Source organism: Mauremys reevesii, linkage group 10 (genome assembly GCF_016161935.1).
Source record: "Mauremys reevesii isolate NIE-2019 linkage group 10, ASM1616193v1, whole genome shotgun sequence".
NCBI classification, from domain to species: domain Eukaryota; kingdom Metazoa; phylum Chordata; order Testudines; family Geoemydidae; genus Mauremys; species Mauremys reevesii.
The window spans coordinates 68,515,803-68,535,377 of NC_052632.1; the positions used below are offsets into that span (position 1 = coordinate 68,515,803).

The 19,575-nt window shown below is 42.1% G+C and overlaps 1 protein-coding gene across 7 annotated transcripts in view; it reads left to right on the forward strand.

Annotated features, from left to right (window-relative positions):
- Window positions 1–19,575, forward strand: part of VPS35L (VPS35 endosomal protein sorting factor like) — a 113,727-nt gene that overhangs the window by 41,419 nt on the left and 52,733 nt on the right. For 6 of the 7 annotated variants that reach the window (XR_005585554.1, XM_039491952.1, XM_039491954.1 and 3 more), the window contains exons 11-21: window positions 2,993–3,040; window positions 4,177–4,270; window positions 7,681–7,758; window positions 8,262–8,384; window positions 10,407–10,453; window positions 12,844–12,955; window positions 15,311–15,427; window positions 15,848–15,901; window positions 16,314–16,394; window positions 16,880–16,942; window positions 18,194–18,279. Coding sequence is in view for 6 of the 7 variants with exons in the window: in XM_039491952.1 (XP_039347886.1) it covers window positions 2,993–3,040; window positions 4,177–4,270; window positions 7,681–7,758; window positions 8,262–8,384; window positions 10,407–10,453; window positions 12,844–12,955; window positions 15,311–15,427; window positions 15,848–15,901; window positions 16,314–16,394; window positions 16,880–16,942; window positions 18,194–18,279 (903 nt within the window). In the remaining variant the exon portion in view is untranslated. The remainder of the gene's footprint in view (window positions 1–2,992; window positions 3,041–4,176; window positions 4,271–7,680; window positions 7,759–8,261; window positions 8,385–10,406; window positions 10,454–12,843; window positions 12,956–15,310; window positions 15,428–15,847; window positions 15,902–16,313; window positions 16,395–16,879; window positions 16,943–18,193; window positions 18,280–19,575) is intronic. The other variant, XM_039491956.1, reaches the window with a different exon arrangement.

Consider the following 19,575-nt stretch of genomic DNA (forward strand, 5'->3'; position numbering starts at 1 on the left):
TAATGGTAACACAGACCTGTTAACTTCCAAAATTTCTGGTAACCCCATGTTGAGCTTCTTCTTCCAGCCCTTTCTTCTCCCTTTTTATATTGACCCCTTTAGTTTTGTTTGGATTTTGAGCTTTGAAGTTTTTTCGAATTCTTTGAATCATGTGGTTCTGTAGGCTGAGTGCCGAGGTGGTGAGGTGGCAGCACGTGATGATGGTTTATTAAGTTGAGTTTACATGCTATAAACTGGACGTATTTGAAAACTAAATGGGAAACTTATAAAAGCCACAAAACAAGTAGTGAAGTTAACGATATTAGGTGTTAGAATACCCTTATCATGTGGTTCCCAAGAGAAATTCATTTCATAGTCAGGGAGTTGTCACAGTTCAGGGCAACTGTACCTGTATTTCCCCTCAGTGGCTTAGCAAGGGCATGGCACCCACTCTTGGCCGTCAGCTCCCCAGCTGTTTCCTCCCTTGGGTGGAGACTCGTGTGTGTGTCTCCCCCCCACCCCCTGACTGGGATAGTCTCAGGTTGCACAGTTCCCCTGCCTTCACTATGTAATTCCAGCACAGAAAGGTTGCACAGGGACACCTGCTTGTTCTCTCTTCAGAGACGGATAACAATGTAATTGTTACAGAGATGTTACCATGCAGCTCTTTCTAAGCAAGCCTACTTTATTCTTAAGATATGAAGCATTACAGAGCATAAAAGAATAAAAGAACTTACATGCACACTAATAAGCTCACCAGAGTTCATCCCAGCTCTCACATGGGCTCTGGCAAGTCCAGTCTTTTAATACCCCATCCAAGGGTCATCCTTACGGTCAGTGATGAGATCCTAAAATCCTAATAACTGGTTCCCTACCGGGTCTTTGGCGGCAGGGGGGTCTTCACTCGCTCCGGGTTTGCGGCGACAGGTCCTTCATCCGGACCGAGTGAAGACACACACACGCGCACACACCCTGAAGTGCCGCCGAAGACCCAGTAGGGAACCGCGTGGTGAGTACAAGCCCCATGTGCCTGTCCTGTCCCCCCCATCCGACCCCAACCCATGTCCTGCCTCCGACTGGCCCCCTCAGAACCTGCAACCGATCAACCCCCCCCACTCCTTGTCCCCTGACCACTCCCTCCCGAGACCCTCCCACCCTACCCAACTTGACCCACTCCCTGTCCCCTCACTGCCCCGACCCCATCCACCACCACCCCGAAAGACCCCCGGAACTCCCACGTCTACCCAACCTCCACATTCCCTGTCCCCTGACCGCCCAGTCCCCCAGAACCTCCGCCCCCTCCAACCGCTCCCGGCTCCTTATCCAATCCCTCCTCCCAGCCCCGGCCCAATCTCCTTACCATGCTGCTCAAAGCGGCAGGAGCTGCAGAGCTGCCCAGAGCGCTGGCGCCAGTGGCGTGGTGTACTGGCGCTCTGTGAGAGTGGGGGGAAGCGGGGGATGGGCTGGGGGAGCCTCCCCAGCTAGGAGCTCAGGCGGGCCAGACAGGATAGTCCCGTGGGCCGGATGTGGCCCATGGACCAGAATTTGCCCACCTGCAAGCCCCTTTAATAACCGGTTCTACACTGGCTTCTAAATTTAACAACTGATTCTTGTGAACCGGTGCGAATCGGCTTCAGCTCACCACTGCTTATAGTTACAAGTTCATCAGAGCATCCCGACTCAGAACAAGCCCCCAGTCTTATGAGGCCTCATAGGCCAAGTTTTTACAATCCTCCCCTAAGGCCTGAGGCCCTGCGTGGACCAGGAGTCCTTTTGCTGGAGCAGGAAGAAGGCTGGAGACGGATTAACCCCTCCCCAGACTTTTATCCAAAAGTATTTCCTTTGTCTATTAGTCTCTGGAGAATCCAATTTGAACCAGTATATGCATCTCTCTATAGGGGCTGACTTCAAAGGGTTGACAATGGAGGAAGTACGTTAGCATTCCTCCTCCCTACTAGAAAAGGTACATACACTGCCACATAGGGTTGCCAACTTTCTATTTGCACAAAACCGAATACCCCTGCCCAGCCCCTCTTCTGAGCCCCGCCCCTTCTCTGAGGCCACGCCCCTACTCCCTCCCTTCCTCCCTCCCTCCCTTTGTCGTTCACTCTCCCCACCCTCACTCACTTATTTTCACAGGGCTGGCTCAGGGGGTGTTGGGGTATGGGAGGGGATGAGGCCTCTGGTGGGCTAGGCATGAGGGATTTGGGATGTAGGAGGGGGGGCTGAGGGGTTTGGTGTGTGGGAGGGAGCTCTGGGCTGGAGCAGAGGGATGGGGTGTGTGAGGGCTCTAGATGGAGGGTGCAGACTGTGAGGTGGGGCTGGGGATGAGGAGTTGGGGTATAGGAGGGTGCTGTGGGCTGGGGCCGAGTGGTTTGGATGATGGGAGGGGGATCACGTCTGGGGCACAGGTCTGGGGTGCGGGAGGAGGTCAGGGATGCAGTCTCTGAACGGTGCTTACCACAAGCAGTTCCTGGAAGCTGTGGCACGTCCTCTGGCTCCTATGTGGAGGTGCGGCCTGGTGGCTCTGCATGTTGCCCTGTCTGCGGATGCTCTCCCCGCAGCTCCCATTGGCTGCGGTTCCTGGCCAATGGGAGCTGCAGAGCTGGAGCTTGGGGCAGTGGCAGTGTACGGAAGTGTAGGTGCTGGAGTGGGGACATGCCGCTGCTTCTGGAAGCCCTGTGGAGCCTGCCTTAGCCCCACTGCCCTGCTGACTGGACTTTTAATAGCCTGGTCAGCAGTGCTGACCGGAGCTGCCAGGGTCCCTTTTCGACTGGGTGTTCCGGTCGAAAACTGGACACCTGGCAACCCTACTGCCCCAACAACACATTAATGTACATACCATGTACCCCAAATGGGCTTAAATGAAACCTTATTGAATTAGGGCTATCTTAATTCCATAAGGTTGGCTCAGTATATTACAGGACATTTTCAGTCTGTCACAGGAGTAGTTTTGTTTTTCTTACAAGGAGTACATCTTGGAATTTTTTTCCTTAACTTGGTTTTGTTGTAGCTATGTGGAAGCAGCAATATTGAAATGCAACAAGTTTCTGTCCAAAACGTAAGGCTAACATGCAGTTAATAAATATGGACAGCCAACAAATGGGTACATGTTAAAGTAGTATGTAGGGAATTAAGTATGCAAGTTCCATTATCAATAATGGCAGGAATCTTCTGTGCTTTTGGAGGAGGCAATATTGATTGCTTTGGGCTCCTGATACAAATCCTATCAAGGTAGAATATTAGCAGAGGTGGTGACATACTGATGCATCCACTCAGAGCACTTGCATAACTGTAGTCTGAATGGAAGTTCAAGCATTTTGGGGGGAGGAGGGTGGGGTTTACAAAACTGAAAGGAAAGCAAAATTGATGGGAGGTGGCTGAAGGTAAAGGAGAGGGTAACACAGCGAGAGAAATAGGTAGGTCAGTAACCAGGCTAAAGGCAAGGTGGGGAAACAAGGCAGAGGCAATGAGCCTGGAAAGCAGCGGGGAATAGGCTCCAAGCAGAACTGAATCAATATTGTTTTAAAAATAGCCCTTCAAGACTAATGGGCCTTTTTAGTTAATTGCTAAAATGAATACTATAATCTCAATGGCTCTACAATGACAGCTTGATTATTTTGGGGCCTCCCAGTATGGGCCTGATCCCACTTGTGCCAGTGCAGGTGTGTGCTGGAGGGGCAGGAGGAGTATTAGCATCCCACACGATGTGCATGCAACAGCTCTGTGGTGAGTCCCTCCTTATAACCATAGCAGGTGAAATTGGGAGTGAAGTGCGGCCAGTGGATCTGTGACTGACTAGGAGATACCCTGGCCATAATAGATCCACTGCCTCTGAGGCTTTTGGGCTGCTGCATCCCTGAGACTGCATTGCAACCAGAGAGAAGCTCCAGCTTCTCCAGTCTAGAGGAAAGGCTTCTTTCCTTCCATCAGTCCCCCAGCTCTTTGCAACTCTCCAGTACATAGCCTGGCTGCTCCTAAGGGTAAGTAGCATAATTCATGTCTAATATGTTACTTGGGGGACTAGTGACATTTTACGTCTAACTTAGACTTCGTGCTAGTATGACTTTCCTTGGTTCCTCGAATTCTTGCTCCAATGTAAATTTAATAATGCAGCCTTTCAAGTTATAGTATGTATTGTGGTGCTCTGATCAATTCTTAAACTTCAACATTTAATTTTTAAAAAAATCTTAACAGGGGAATTTCAGAATGTCTCCCGCGACTAACGGCTATGATTAGAGGAATTGGAGATCCACTGGTTGCAGTCTATGCAAGAGCGTACCTGTGCAGGGTAGGCGACCATTTAACATTATTTAAAGTGAGCTTGTATCAATGGTATATTTCTCTCTTACTGCAGCCTCACTTGCCACTAAAGGAAGATTTTAATCAGGGCCGCCCAGGGTGGGAGGGGGGCAATTTGCCATGGGCCCTGCAGGGGCCGCCACGAGAGTTTTTTGGGGCCCCTGGAGCGGGGTCCTTCCCTCACTCCGGGGGCCCCAGAAAACTCTCGCGGGGCCGGGGCCCCCGGAGCTTCTTCCGCTCTGGGTCTTTGGTGGCAATTCGGTGGCGGGGGGTCCTTCCTCTCTGGAGCGGAAGGCAATTTGGCGGCAATTCAGCGGTGGGAGGCCTCTGCCGCAGGTTTTCAGGGCACTTCAGTGGTGGGTCCCAGAGCGGAAGGACCCCCCGCCACCGAATTACCACCAAAGTGGGGGCCCCCTGCTGCCAAAGACCCCAGGCCCCCTGAATCCTCTGAGTGGCCCTGATTTTAATTAGTGGCAGCTTTTCTCTGACCTAAAAAGCGTTCCTGTTCCTCCTCTTAGAAAATTGCAAGACAGGATAACTTTTCCATTATAATCACAATTTGAAAACCTGCTGCATAATTGCCTATAATAATCATAGTAATTAAAAACTAATTTTCCAAGCTTGTCCTGCCAGTACTCCCTCCTGAGGGAAGAGGAAAATTGGGGACTGAGTCATAAAGAAAGCTTGTAGCTTTGTGGTATTCCAGACTGCTATGTGAGTGCAAAGCATGGCTTTTCAGAGGTACCATACAAGCTTTCATTCTACTTGAATTCATTGTCTCCCTGTTGATGCCATGAGAGCATTTGCTTTTGGAGGATGGCTTGATGAGTTCCATGATGAAAAAGAGTTAATTTTATGTCGTGTTTTAAAAACTAGGGGGTTGCACACTTTGTATCTTGCGTAGGCTGAGCTTATTACATGCACTAGCGGCTTCTTGGTTTCCCCTATAAGCTCCCTGTGTGCCACTCTCCCTTCCCCCTCTATTTCAGGGACTTGCTGCAACTCCCTCCAATCACCGCCTGCCAAGGCTTCTGTGTGCACCCTAAATCCCCCTCCTCCCATACCATGGTCCCCCATTCCTCCCTCCATGTTAGGTGCTCTGTGTGCCCCTCCTTCCCTCATATAAGGTCCTCCCAATTTTCCACATAAGGGAGTTCTGTGTTCCCCCATTCCAGGATCCCCATTCTTCCTCCTATGGCAGTGGTTCCCAGACTGGGGTTCGCGAAATGTTACAGGGGGTTCTCGGGGAAAAAATTCCCTAATGGCGGACAGAGCTGTTCCTAGGAACCCCGGGCAGCATGGGGCCAGCAGCCTGGAGCCCCTGGACGTCCAAGAGCTAAGCAGATTGAAGCAAGCATATCTATCACACTGAGGAGATTTAAACTTCAAGACTCCTTATAAGAAATGGAAAGGGAGGTGGATATTTTTTGCTGTTTTTTAAACTTAAATAGGCAGCTAGTATTGTTTTTAAAATTATTATGAAGAACAAGTTTAAGCTTTGTTGTAACGTGCATTGTTTGCCTGGACTGCTCAAGCCCTGAATGCTTGTGTAGGAGGAACTCTTTGAGTTGGCTTCTTAAATACCTTCATGTTGCTTCACATCTGATGCTCCTTGATGAGACATAGGAGCCTTGTCTTATAACAGGCTTAGTCAAAGTGATACAAGCTACAAAAGTGAGGTCTTGGAAGAGTGTTGCTGTTTTAAATAATGTAATAAAAATACTGTGATGATAAATAATAAGCATGTCATAAAAATAAATTTTATATTTCCAAGATCACTGTTTTTATAATTTATACTCGGGTAAAGGAGAAAATCCCTGGAAATATTCATTTTTAGGAGGGGTTCGCTAGACTTGACATTTTAGTGAAAGAGGTTCACAGGTTGTTAAAGTTTGGGAACCACTGCCCTATGGTAAGGGCTCTTTGTGCATCCCCATCCCACCCCCCTCTCGTAACAGCAGGGTCCCCCATTCTCATCCCGATGCCAGAGTCTGTCTGCCCTGCCCCCCAGTTGTTCCCCAAGGAGTTTTGTGTGTCCCATTCTCCCTCTCCCAATGCCAGGTGTGTGCGCCACCAGCCCCTCCTCATCATTATTATTCTTTCTGTCTGGGAGATAATCACGACACCCTGGATGATTATTAAACTCTATTGGGGGGGATGAGCAGAGGTGAGATGGGGGTTGCTGTTGTGCTGGAAGGTATTAATGGTTGCCATCAACCACTTGTTTGATCAACAGACAATTGCATAGGTGCTGAAAGCTGTGGCTGTGCTAGTCAGATGGTAGCAGCTACATATATCCCCTTCCCCCACCCTTTCAGTTTCCCAGTTTTCCCCAAAATCAGTGGGGTTCTGACAACTGATGTCTAGACCATTCTCTGAAATTTTAGAATAAATAATGAAGCTGTAGTGCAGGTACAAATAAGCTCTGTAAAGCAGCACCATCACTGTATAGAGGTATCTCTGCTGTTGAATTGAATCAAAGAACCAGCTCTCTCTGTGGAAAGTGCATAGGGCAGTGTATTTTTCTAAAGCTTATATGACTCAAATAGAAACAAAATATAAAAGCTAGAGATGCTTGGTCTGGGCGAGTGCTGGGTACCTGCAGCTCCTGACAAAGTCAGTGGGAGTGACAGGCGCCTCTCATGTTCAGGCCTTGGGTGAGCAAAGTGTAGGAGAGGCGTCTTAGAAGCTGGTTTTTGGGTTTTTTTTTTTTTTTTTTAACATAACTGACTTATTGCTTTTTTCATGAGTCATTTGTATTCCAGTTTCTCTTCTCTTACACTTGCACATAATTTTTTTACCTTCTTTCTTTTCTAAAAAACAATTATAGTAAAGAAATTACAGTAAAAAAACCCTCCTGCATTAAAAAGTCATTATTTTAGGTTGCAAAATCAAGCACTCAAGAATTAGGAAAGGCCAGAGTTAAAATTGCCTGTGACCCCTTAATTCAGCCCCCTACATGTTTATGCATTACAATAGTCTTTAATTACACGGTCCTGTACTATTTTTTTCCACAGGGCCCCTGCTTCATTCAGTGCAAAGAATGGATGCACCAAAGGGCAGCCTTAAATCTGGCTTTTCCTAACATTATAATGCCAGGTTATGCTAATGCTAGGTTTTATTTTTGTAGTGCTCTCTTACTGGTTATGAACACCATACTAGGACCTGTTCTCAACAACCTCGTTTAAACACAGTAGTAGCTAGCACAGTTCTCGTCTCAGTGGATGGGGCCATAATATCACTTCCTAGTGAGGCAGGGATAACGATGGGCAAAATGCACTCTGTTCAGTACTCTGCTATAGTATCTTCATCTTATTGCCTGGTTAATAACTCCTATTTCATAGCTGAAGGAGGATGGTAAGTGGTACAAATACAATTTTTCTCTTTCTTTGAATCTAGGTTGGGATGGAAGTGGCTCCTCATCTTAAAGAAAGCCTTAACAAGAATTTTTTTGACTTCCTTCTAACATTTAAGCAAGTAAGCAAATATGTATTGCCTGAGTGATGAAATAAGGATGTTCCTTGAGCAACCTATGATGAAAATGCTTTTTACAAATCCCTTTAAAAGTGCTTGAATCTAGAGTTGTAAATATTTTTGTAACTGTGAATCTGAAAAAAAATGTAATTTCACCATCCAATAGATGTCACCAGCAAAATTGATGTTTACTAGACTGCACTATTTACCTTTACTGTGGTATTTCCTATATTTAGAATGGGAAATACTGCACATATTGTAGTTAAAGTATCTACTGTACATGGTGTATGCCCAAATTTTAAATAGTGCCCACTGTATATTTTTTCCAAATTCAGGAAAATATGCAGAATACTTGTTGAGCATACTGTGTAATTCAGTGACCCTGGTCTCTCAAAGTTTTCAGTAAACCTGTAACTTGAAGTTTTTTGTTTCCAGTTTCTCGTAGCCCCAGCCAGACACCTTTTTCCCCACGATGGCAGCTCTTTCATCTTTTACTTTCTTTACAGATGCATGGAGATACTGTTCAGAATCAGCTGGTAGTGCAGTGTGTGGAGATTCCATCGTATTTGACTCTCTACTCTCCTGCTATAGATTGGATTTTACAGTGTATTGCGTACCGTGCTCCCGAGGTAAATGACATATTCACCATGTAAATAAATGCTTGATAGTTAACTGGAACAAAGAACATGTACAATATCTGATTTTTAAAAGATATTATAGATTCCTATGGTAATTGTTCATTACTAGGCTATTTAGTACATATTGATGCAGGACCTAGGATGCTATATTCAAACTTGAATTGAAAAATGACCAAAGCTTATGTAAGTAATGTTATTAACAGATAGTTATAGTGCTGTAAATATACACGAGGCTTTACATAGCTAGCTAAGATACATGCAATTCTCTGAAGTGCCTATATTCTAAGTAACCATAAATTCTACATTCTAAGTAACCATAAATAGTTTCCAGTGAGAGTGCTTGAAAAGGCAAAAAGGCCAATGTGAAAGGACTAGTAAGTGTAAAAACAAAACCATAGTGAAGGAGGCATAAGTGGGTTCATAATTATTTTTAGTTGTAGATATTAAGTTTAAAATTATAAGGCAAAGTTAAAGAATAAATGTAATATTACACGATGGACTAAAATAAGTCAACTTCGTTATTCCACAAAGCTGATGAAAACTTGGAAGTTTCTTATAAAAACTAAGTTCTAGATTTCCCTTTCAGAGGTGCAGAAGCACAACTGTGGGTATAAGTAAATAAAAAGTAGGCAACTTCTTCTCTGTCTGATATGACTCTTGGGATAAAAATATAGTACTAGCGGTAATCAAAATTTGCACCAGAACAAGTGATTGGGAAATTTTATTTCAACCACAATAATAATAATAAACCATATTTTCTAAGATTGGGCAAAGTATAAGTAATGCAAATCAAGGGCAGCCTAGGGGTAACAGGTGTATGTATGAAAGAAGTGCTAACAGGCCTTAACAATAATTAAATGAGTAGAGCCAATATAAAGCCATTCTTGTTGTAGTACATGTTTACAGATTGTGTAGAATCTAAATAATATAAATGCTTTTAAATAATGAAGATGCTAAAGACATTTTAAAGGTGAAACCTCACCCACACCAAAATGCACATCTGATTGCTTTGTACAGGACTCTGCAGAACATGTCTCCTGGGACCAGTCTAGAGATCTTTGATTTTGCATCAGAACCCCATGATGCTGTTCTTTGCACTGCTTTATCAACTTAGTGATGCAAATTGCACCTTTTTTATTTATAAACATGATCAACATAATGTTATAATCAGTCTAAAAATAGTCTGAGACAGAAATTAATTTCAAAGGAGACATTACAACACTTCATCATTTGAGAGGAAAGCTGAAGGAAGTGCAGTCATGGGGAGAACTTTAAATCTGCTGTGATTGCCTGCTTGTTTAAAAATTTTCTTAGAAATCAGCTCTCTCATATTTAGAGAAGAATAGACTAAACCCCAATAGATCTAAGCATACATTTTTAAACTCTTGTACACAGGAAAAATATATGTATATTGGAAATAATAATAATAATAATAAGCAATTATATTAAAGCACAATTGAGAACATTTAAATTTATAGTCAATACTGCGTTTTCTTACTGTTGTGTTGGCTGGTATCATCTTGCTTTCTTGATCTTCTGATTCTATTCAATTTCTTTTGTCATGCTGAAATAAGCTAGTGAGGAAAAAATTGGTAAGCTGTGGGCTTTGTAATTGCTTAACATGGCCAACAAGCTACTTAAAACTTCAATCAGTGTGTCTGCATTCTGCAGTAAAGAGCTAGTGGTATTCCCCTCTCTTGCCAAAGGTAATTGAACTTGTCATTTTTCAGAGAGAGAACCTTTTCTAGACATGACTAAAGACCTGGAAACTTGACTTTTATAAAATAAAGTAGCAAGTCAGATTAAAATGTTACTATACTCATGCAATATATTTGTTGTATATTGCACCACCCACAATATTTTCTTTTGACTAGATGTAGTGTTAAGATTATTGGAATGTAGTTGCTAGGTAATGAAATTCACTTCTAGTTAATGTACAGTTTACCAAAAGCTGTGAGGATGTTTTATTTGTGTGGTCCACACTTCTTAATTTGAATGAAATCACCGTTATAGATTCTGCTTACCGAGATGATGGAGAGATGCAAGAAACTGGGGAACAAGTAAGTACTGCATGGTCAACAGACCATGAGTCAGAAATCTAATTCTTGTGTTACACTCTTATAATCCAGTTCTTTGTATAATGTTTCTCATTTTATTTTTTGCAGGAGTACTTTATTAAACTATTAAAACTGAAATGTAGTATCTGTGCTCCCTGAATTTTTTTTTTCCACCCAAAATTCCAGTGGGTTTGGCTGTGGCAAAAAAGTTAATTGACCCAATTGTCAGATGAGCCAGAGTTCAGCTAGGATTAAACCCCATGATACTTTGTGCTCCCAGTCATTTCCTTTAGGAACTACACATACAACATTTTCTTCTGTTCCTCTTTTTTTACTTTTGGCAACTGGCCAGTATGTATATACTTGTGTGAGGGAGGCTGCAGAGCAGGTGACTGAACAGTGCCATTTTAAAGCTAAGAATAGTCTTCCAAGCCTGTCTCAGGAAGGATGTGCATTCATTTCTAGTTAACTTAGTCCCTATCTGAACTAGAAAAATGAGCAGAAAATGGTTTTCAAATACAATTCATCCCATCTCCATACATTAACCTGAACTGGAATGTGGTTTGGCCTGGTCTGAACAGGCTCACCTGTATTTAGTGACCGATTCAGAAAGATTACTTGCTAGTCTTGAATCCTCTTTCTGAATTGTGTGAGCATGGTTTGGCCCAAGTTATACTGGTTGGTTTCAGTTTGGTTTATCGGGGGGCAAGGAGAAGATCTGTGAAAATTGTTTGCAAACCTGATTAATTTTTCTGCTGCATGCTGAGCTAGTGTAATCTGCTTTGAGTGAAGAGCTGGAAATGCATTACCCTTTTAACCAAAAGAAAGATACTGTAACACCAAACATGTGACTAAGTTAAAGAGTGGAGAAGTTTGACTCAAAATCAGGGGTGAGGACACTCTTACATCGCTTTAATGGGGGCAAAAATCATGCTTTTTAGACTCCACTGTATTAGGTTCTGTCTAAAGATTTTTGGTCCATTCTACAGCATTTGTCTTTAAATTGAATAGTTTCTAATATTTTGGGTTGTGAAGACAGATTTTCTGCTTAGTCTGTGCCCAGCTCTCTTGTTTGTGAAATTTGCCTTGCTGCAAAAAAATATAGCACCAAGAGAGCTGAGAAATTTCCTATGTGTTTTAATGAAGTGCTAATTTCAGTCTATTTTTGACTTTTTAAATGCTTACACAATGTAGCTAATGGAAATTGAATAACCCAGCTCTGGCCATTGTTTTGTAGGTTAACAACACAATAGGCAAATTTCTGCCCTCTTACATGCACCTTGTTGAATGATATTTTAGATTTACGTAGTGATTTTCATTGCTAAATTTTGAATCCCAAGCTCTTCACAAACTACATACGTGCAATATCACTAAAATTCAGCCATCTCTCGGTAAAAGGTAGCAGCAAACTTGTGCAACATGCTGTGGACAACAGCTGGTGGCATGGAAATGTGTGGACAAGGCCAAGGGCAAATTCCTACTAAGTGCTAATCACTGTAATCCTGTTCACTTCTGTTCTGCAAAAGACCCACACACCGTAAATTGCACAGTATTCACTTTATTGACTTCAAAGGAATGAAGGACTGAGTGTCAACTCTGCTGGGGTTACAAGTCAACATGGAAGGTGTGCAATTTGGCCCTGAATGTTTGTTTTTAAATGCTGTGTCAAATTGAGTTACTTTTTCTGAAGTGAAGTACACTGGATTGCCTCTTCAACAGCTAATTTACAATATAAATTTTAGGTTTCAATTATTACATCTGTAGTCAATAATAATTACCTTTACTATAATGGTATGGATTTATTTCTGTTCTACCAGCTCATTTAGTAGAAATCAGCCTCGCAACAACAGCTTAGTTAATGCAACAAAGCTGCAATAGAGGTTGTCGCCATCCCAAAAGATACTTTCAATTGTAGGGACTTCAGACAGAAGAAGAATATAGAATAGTTCAGCAAATGTACAAAGACTACCCCAATATTACTGTTCCTTTTTACTGAATAGCCAATGGTCTCCAGCTTGGTGAGTGATGTGCCAGCATTATAAGAAAATGTGCTCTCAGCTTGGAAGAAAGTTGATCTTTATGTAAGAAATCTAATGTAAAATTTATTTTAAAGACAATTAAATGATGTTTTCCTTGGAGTTAAGCAAAGAAAGTACAGGCTGAGGTTTTCTACATATCCTGCAGTTAAGTGTGGCATTGTCAAATTTAATATTTTCTTGTTTTGCCAACCCTTGATCAACCCATCACCCAAATGGGTGGTGGTAACCCTTTTTAAAAAGCAGAAATGGAGTGGTATTTAATCATTCTTTGAAGTTCAGATTAATGTAAACTAGACAATGAAAAGTGGCTTAATTTAGGGTGATCTGCATTGATTTGTGTCCTGTTCCTTTTAGTGCCTTGCTGTTGAATTCAGTGATGTCAGCATTCAGAGCAGAGTTTATTGCTGCAAGATCTATGGATTTTATTGGCATGATTAAAGAGTGCGATGAATCTGGATTCCCCAAGGTAAGTTTTTTGCAATTTAAAGCACTCCTTATTCATTATCTTGCTGAGTGCTTTATACTTTTAGCTAGTTGTTTAGATAGTTCACACAGGATTAAAAAATGGGAACTCTATGCTGTGTAGAATAAGGTGATTTAAGATCTAAAACATAAAGTAATTTCTATTCCTGTTTCATTCCTGGGTCCTGAATCCTTTGAGTGGGAGGGATCCAGTGTGAATGGAGACAAGAACTATCTCTTCTGCAGCAGCAGTGAATGGATCAAAAAGAGGCCTGTTGCAGTTTATTTGTAATAAGGAAGGGGCCCTTATTAGCCAGTCAATCCCAGTGCTGGAAAGAAGTGCTGGGAATTAACTAATTGTGGCAGCTTCTTCAAGTGATTGCTCATGTGTATTCCACAATAGGTGTGTGCGCTCGCCACGTGCACCGGTGCCAGAAGTTTTTCCCCTAGCAGTACCCGTAGGGGGGGAGTGCCCCCCGTGACCCTTGGAGTGGCGCCTACCTGGCACAGTATAAGGGGAGCTGCGTGCTCCCACACACTCAGTTCCCTCTTGCTGCCTGTGAAGCTGCGTTGGAACTGCTCAGCTCCAGCTTAGCTGTAGCTTGTCCCCAGAGCTGTTCGTTCATTCATTAGTACCTGTAGTCAGTTAGCTATTTCAGTTAGTTTAGTTCGTTAGCGAGCCCCGGGATTTAAGTCGTGTGGCTCCTGTAGGCTTTCTATGCCAAGGAGTGACCCGCACGCGGACTGTCTGTGCTGCTTGGGAGAAACCCATATCAGCGAAAGGTGCAAGATCTGCAAGTCGTTCAAGCCCCAGACCAAAAAAGAAAGGGACATTGAGTTGGTGCTTGCCCGGACCCTGGCACACCTCTCTGAACCAGTACCCAGCACCGTGGCGTCGGTACATGGAGACTGTAGACGAGCGGACTCACCCCCGCGGCGCCTCCTCCTGGTTGTCTTCGGGAATTAGCTCTTTTTCCAGCCAGCAGCGTCCTCTTGGCCCTGTGTCACTCCCTGGACCCCGGTGCCCCTTTAACTGGGGTGCTGCCCCTGGTAGTACCCCACCAATCTGGGTCTCCCCTCCCTGGGAAACCCCCAACCACTATCCCCACTTTGCCTCAGTTTTGGCTACTGCCCGGTCTCCATCTAGCCCCCGTTCACTGGGGCAGACTGCAGTATCAGCCACTCATCATAGGCAAAGGGGTTTGGACCTGCTGCCTTTGCTTACCCCTGGGCTGCCCCCTGCAACCCCCAGTACCTGTTGGCCTCACGTTAGGCCACAGCCTGGGGCTTTCCAAGCTGGAGCTCCCCAGCTCCTCTGCCTTTCACCAGTCCTGCTCCACTTAGGTACCCTGTCTCTAGCACCTTGCAGCCAGGCCTTCTCCCTCTACAGGCAGAGGGAGACTCTCTGGGCTTCTGGCTCACAGCCTCTTATAGGGGCCAGCTGGGCCTGATTGGGGCATGGCCACAGCTGAGCCTACTTTCCCCAATCAGCCCAGGCTTCTTGCCCCAGCCACAGCCCTCTCCTGGGCTGTTTCAAGCCCTTCAGGGCAGCAGCAGGGGACCACCCTGCTACAGAGACCCTCCGGTACCATCAACCAGTGGGCACCGCTCCACTTCCGCGGAGGACCGGAAAGGGGACCGGAAAGACTCCCTCTTCGCAACAGCACCGAGGGAAGTCTGGGACAGAGGCTAGGCCCATGTCGGGTAGCCCTCAATCCCCACCGGGCCCTAGGCCTCCGACTCACGTTGAGTGGAGTAGCCTGGCTCCTTTGGTGTGGTACTGCTAGGGGAAAAACTTCCGGCACCGGTGCACATGGCGAGCACGCATACCTATTGTGGAATAGACATGAGCAACACATCTTGAAGAATACCAGTTACGAAAAGGTAACTGTCTCTTCCTTCACACAGCATGTGACTCTACTCCTCACATGTACTTGTACTGTTTTAAGGGGCTTAATCCTGCCCCATGAAGCCAATGGGAGTTTTGCTGTTGACTTCAGTGGGAGCAGAATCTGACTTCTGGGTGTGCTAGTTTAAAGCTTTTCTTCAGGAATCTGCCAAATAAGTATTCATGTTAAACAGCAGAACACAATAGAGTACTCTCATGTTTGTCCATCAAAAGCAAATGGTCTTAATGCTGTATATCATTTCAATGTATACACTCTGATGAGTTGCTAAGTAAATGTAACTGCTTATAGTTCTCCAACAAAAGTGCATTACAGTTCAGTCTTTGAGCCAGAAAGTATATGATCTTTGAGTGACTTACCCAACTAGATGATTTTGTAACCAGTAGTATTTTGAAGTATGATCTGTTTCATAGAGACTCTCTAATTGATAGGATGATCTGATCTTTCCTCAGCATCTTCTCTTTCGCTCTTTGGGGTTAAACTTGGCCATGGCTGATCCTCCTGAATGTGATCGCCTTCAGATATTAAATGAAGCCTGGAAGGTTATCACAAAATTGAAGAACCCACAGGTGGGTCATTGATAGGAGATGAGTTCCAGGGTAAGTTGGAACTGACTTGCCAGTTTCAGACACAGTTGTAACCAGTTCAAAATTATTTAAAAAAAAAAATCACAATTGCATATGAGCTTTTAATACACACTGAGCATAGAATTGTCTAGTTCATCATTCCTAGACACTCAATAATTGCCTTGTCAATAAGCATATTGGTCATATGTTTCATACATACGCAGTTGTACTCAGTTTGGGTACAGCAGGGCCCCATTCTGAAATTTGTAGCCATGAAGGTAGGTCCTTGTGCCTGCGTGGATCCAAGTGCCTAAGTAATTTCTTAAGCAAACTGTGGGAAGAGAAATATATACTCTGAAACTTGATACAGATTTTCAAGGTGATGCATTCTTTTGACCATAACATATATCTATCTATTTCTAGGATTATATTAACTGTGCAGAAGTGTGGGTGGAGTATACCTGCAGACACTTTACGGTATGTAGGAATTTCTATAAGGATTTTTTTTTCTAATTTTAACTATATGGAGACAGTAAGTAGCTGTATAGCAATTTACAATGTGAAAAACAATAAACCAGATTATCTCCTAATGTGAGAGCTGAATAGATACAAATTAGAGGCTTAAAAGGAGTCCTTTTGATCATTCATGAATATATTTCTAACCTGTATTTGGAACATAATTGGGGAAACAGGCAGTGTTACAGTAAGTGGCTGTTTTGGAACCAGATAATTCTTATTTAAGGTTCAACTACAACCATGTAGAAAATTCATTCTTTTGTAAATGGCAATAAATTCTCAACCTTAACTTAGTACTAACAAAGTATTTTAGTAATTTGATTTCTGCACCATTTTTTATGCTGAGTTGTGACATTTAATTTTCACTACATAGAAGCGTGAGGTCAATACTATTTTGGCAGATGTTATCAAACACATGACTCCAGATCGTGCATTCGAAGATGCCTATCCACAGGTAAGAGACTGTTTTGATTTACCAGCTCTATAAATAACTAATTTTGTTCCAAGAAAATGCACAAAAGGTTCTAAAGTCTCTTGCCTTACAGTGTATTTTAAAAGGCCTTTTGTAACTCAGGAAGCTCTTTAGAATAAAGTGAAGCTGTGGTATAGTGTTCCAGTTTTATTCATGGAGGTCAATTTTTAAATCTAGAATAATTTACAACCAAAGAATTTGTGTATATATAGCTATACATAGAGAGAGAGAGAGCTGTGTGTATATATGTGTGTGTGTGTGTGTGTGTGTGTGTGTGTTTATATTCTAATTTTTATTTTTATTTTTATATATATATATATATAAAAAAATTAGAATTGTTTTTTAGGCATTAACTGGAGAAAAATAACCTATAAAGTGGATGATTTGCAGATAGATCTGCACTGATATCATTATGTACTTTAACATGCAATTTGTAATGTATTTAGTTGTTTTTCTTCTTTTCCTAGCTTCAGTCAATTATTCAGAAAATTATCACCTATTTCCATGACTTTTCTGTACTTTTTTCAGCGGTAAGTCATATCTTTGTATTGTTTTCTAGAACTTGAGTGTAGATTGTTTTCATAAGGAAAGCTAACCTAATTTTCTTCTCTAAGTCAGCTGAAAGCTCACATGGTGAGAAGCACTTTTTGTCAAGTATAAAACTGTTAAAACACCATGGGAAGTCTTCTCTTGTTACTTTCTTAAAAAATCCATTATTTGCATTTCAGCCTATCACACTGTTTTCTTTCTGGGTTATAGAATTCTCTAATACTATTTAATTCTCTAATATCTTTGTTTTAATGCAGCAGTAACAGCCAGCCAGCCAGCAAAGGGAGGTCAGATTAACTAATACAGCTTATTTGTGTTCTGTGCTGATAACTACATAATGAGTATTTTCAGTATAATGCATACATATAATGTGTCATAACAAAGAATTCAGAGTCAACTCTTCTGGTACTGATTGAGGTACAAACAAAAGAATAGGGAGTCCAATGGGTAGGTTTGCATTACGAAGTCTGCTTAAACTACTGAAACTTGATTACGGGTAAACTTTTCAAATATACCTAGGCGATTTAGGAGCCAAAATCCCATTTTCAGCGATTTGGGCACCTAACGCTCACTGAAAGTCAATGGGGCTTAGGCTCCTAAGTCACTTGGGCACTTTGAAAATTTTACCATCCACGTATTTTGTGGATGGTACAGAAACTAATTCTCTAGATTTTCAAATTCAGCATCTATAAATTACATCCAAACATTCTAAAGCTTCAAAACTAGCCCTGGAAAAATCGAAAATGGTGGCAGGAATAGGGACTGTAATACCCTATGACTTGTTCCTAGAGTCCTCAGACTTTCCAGTGATCATCATTTTTGTATCTGTGCTGCTTCAAGCATATTATTGCTTTTATAACATGTTTTCCATATTTTTTTTGTGTCACTTGGCTAAATGAGCTCTGACCTGTTGCATGTTTATACTGGATACTCATAGCCAATAAACTAGCTGTTTTGTCAGCCAATAGGATTTCTCTGTTCATACCACCCTGCTATAATCTCACAGCACCCGGTCACTGATCCTCCAGGAAAAATAACTTTCTTCAAAAGCGATTAAAAACTGGTCTATTACACTCAGACATGCATAGCTGAGATTATTTTAAATATTTCTAAAATATTTATACTTATTGGGTCTTTAGGCAGATTTTCATCTTCAGCCCAGAGATCAAAAGCTTTTGTGTGTAAAATACCTTAATATACCTGTTTCGGGTTTTTTTAATTTGTATTTTTAGGAGAAATTCTTACCATTCCTGGATATGTTCCAAAAAGAAAGTGTGAGAGTGGAGGTTTGCAAGTGCATTATGGAAGCTTTTATTAAGTAAGTAGCAAATATTCTGATTAAGGGCACACTAGAGGATCTGGGCAATCTATTGAAAAGTTGTTGGGGGAGATAGAATGAATCTGTTTGTAGTCCATTCGGCATGTATAAGGTATTCCAGGCTCCAAGAAGAAAATGTAAACATATAATTTTTGATTAGTCTTCTTTATTCATCAGTTGCTTATTACTCTGATTTTTACTGAAAAACAATTATCTGAATAATCTTGTCAACTCTGTCTCTGATAGAAATAACAGATAGCGTTGTAGCCATGTTGGTCGTAGGATATTAGAGAGACAAGACCTGAAAAAGAGCTTTGTGTAAGAGCTTGTCTCTCTCATAAACAGAAGTTGGTCCAATAAAGATATTACCTCACCCTCCTTACCTCAGAAATATAACTTGACTTTCCTCGTAATAAACAGTTAGATTTGTTGTTACTGATTCCAGATTAATTGTTCTTTGTGCTTGCTTCAATTTCCATTACTTGACTTGGTTTACATGATAAAATGCTGTGTATTCCTAGCCTTGGCTGACATCAGCAACGATCTTGGCATATGAATAAGGAAAGGAACAAATAGACATGTTTGTTGCAGTAAAATGAATGTTTCCTGAATGGAAAATGATATCAGAAGATGAGATTTCATGTTCAAACTTCTCAGAGTCCAGAATAGTTGTTTCAAAAAAAAAATTTGTTTTAATGAAAACATTACTTTATTTTCTTATCTTTTCCTTTTAGATGCTCAAATTGGAGAGCAGTAGTACATAATTTAAAAGTGCTATCTGAGTTTCAATTAGATTTATTCCAATCAGAAGTATTAAGTGTTGATAATTCAGGCATGAAAAAATAAATAGTGAAAGGTTGGCTAGAGCAACTTCCATTGGTCTGTTACAAAGAGCAGACTGTTATGATTTCTTGATTGCATAGTTGGGAAACATTGATAGCTATTCAGATTCTGCCTAATGTGTATGTACTGCATTATGTCAATTGTATATTCCAAGGGGACTGTATATAACAGATGGTGCAGTTGATGGTGCCAGGTTTGGAGTCTTTTGTTAATAGTTCTAAATTTTTAAAAAATGTAGTCCACTGTAGTTGGCGGAAGCCTGCAAATGGTTTTTGACCATGACAAAAATGCATTTTGGATACATTTAAAAACCAAACTAAAACCCAGAAAACTTTATTTGAAGTCCATTAGAAATATTGTTGTAAATACAGAAGGCCAAATTACCGGTCACTGACCCCTTCCATCCACTTCTAAGTGTCCCTGTCCCAAGTGGTAACCACTTGAAGCGAATAG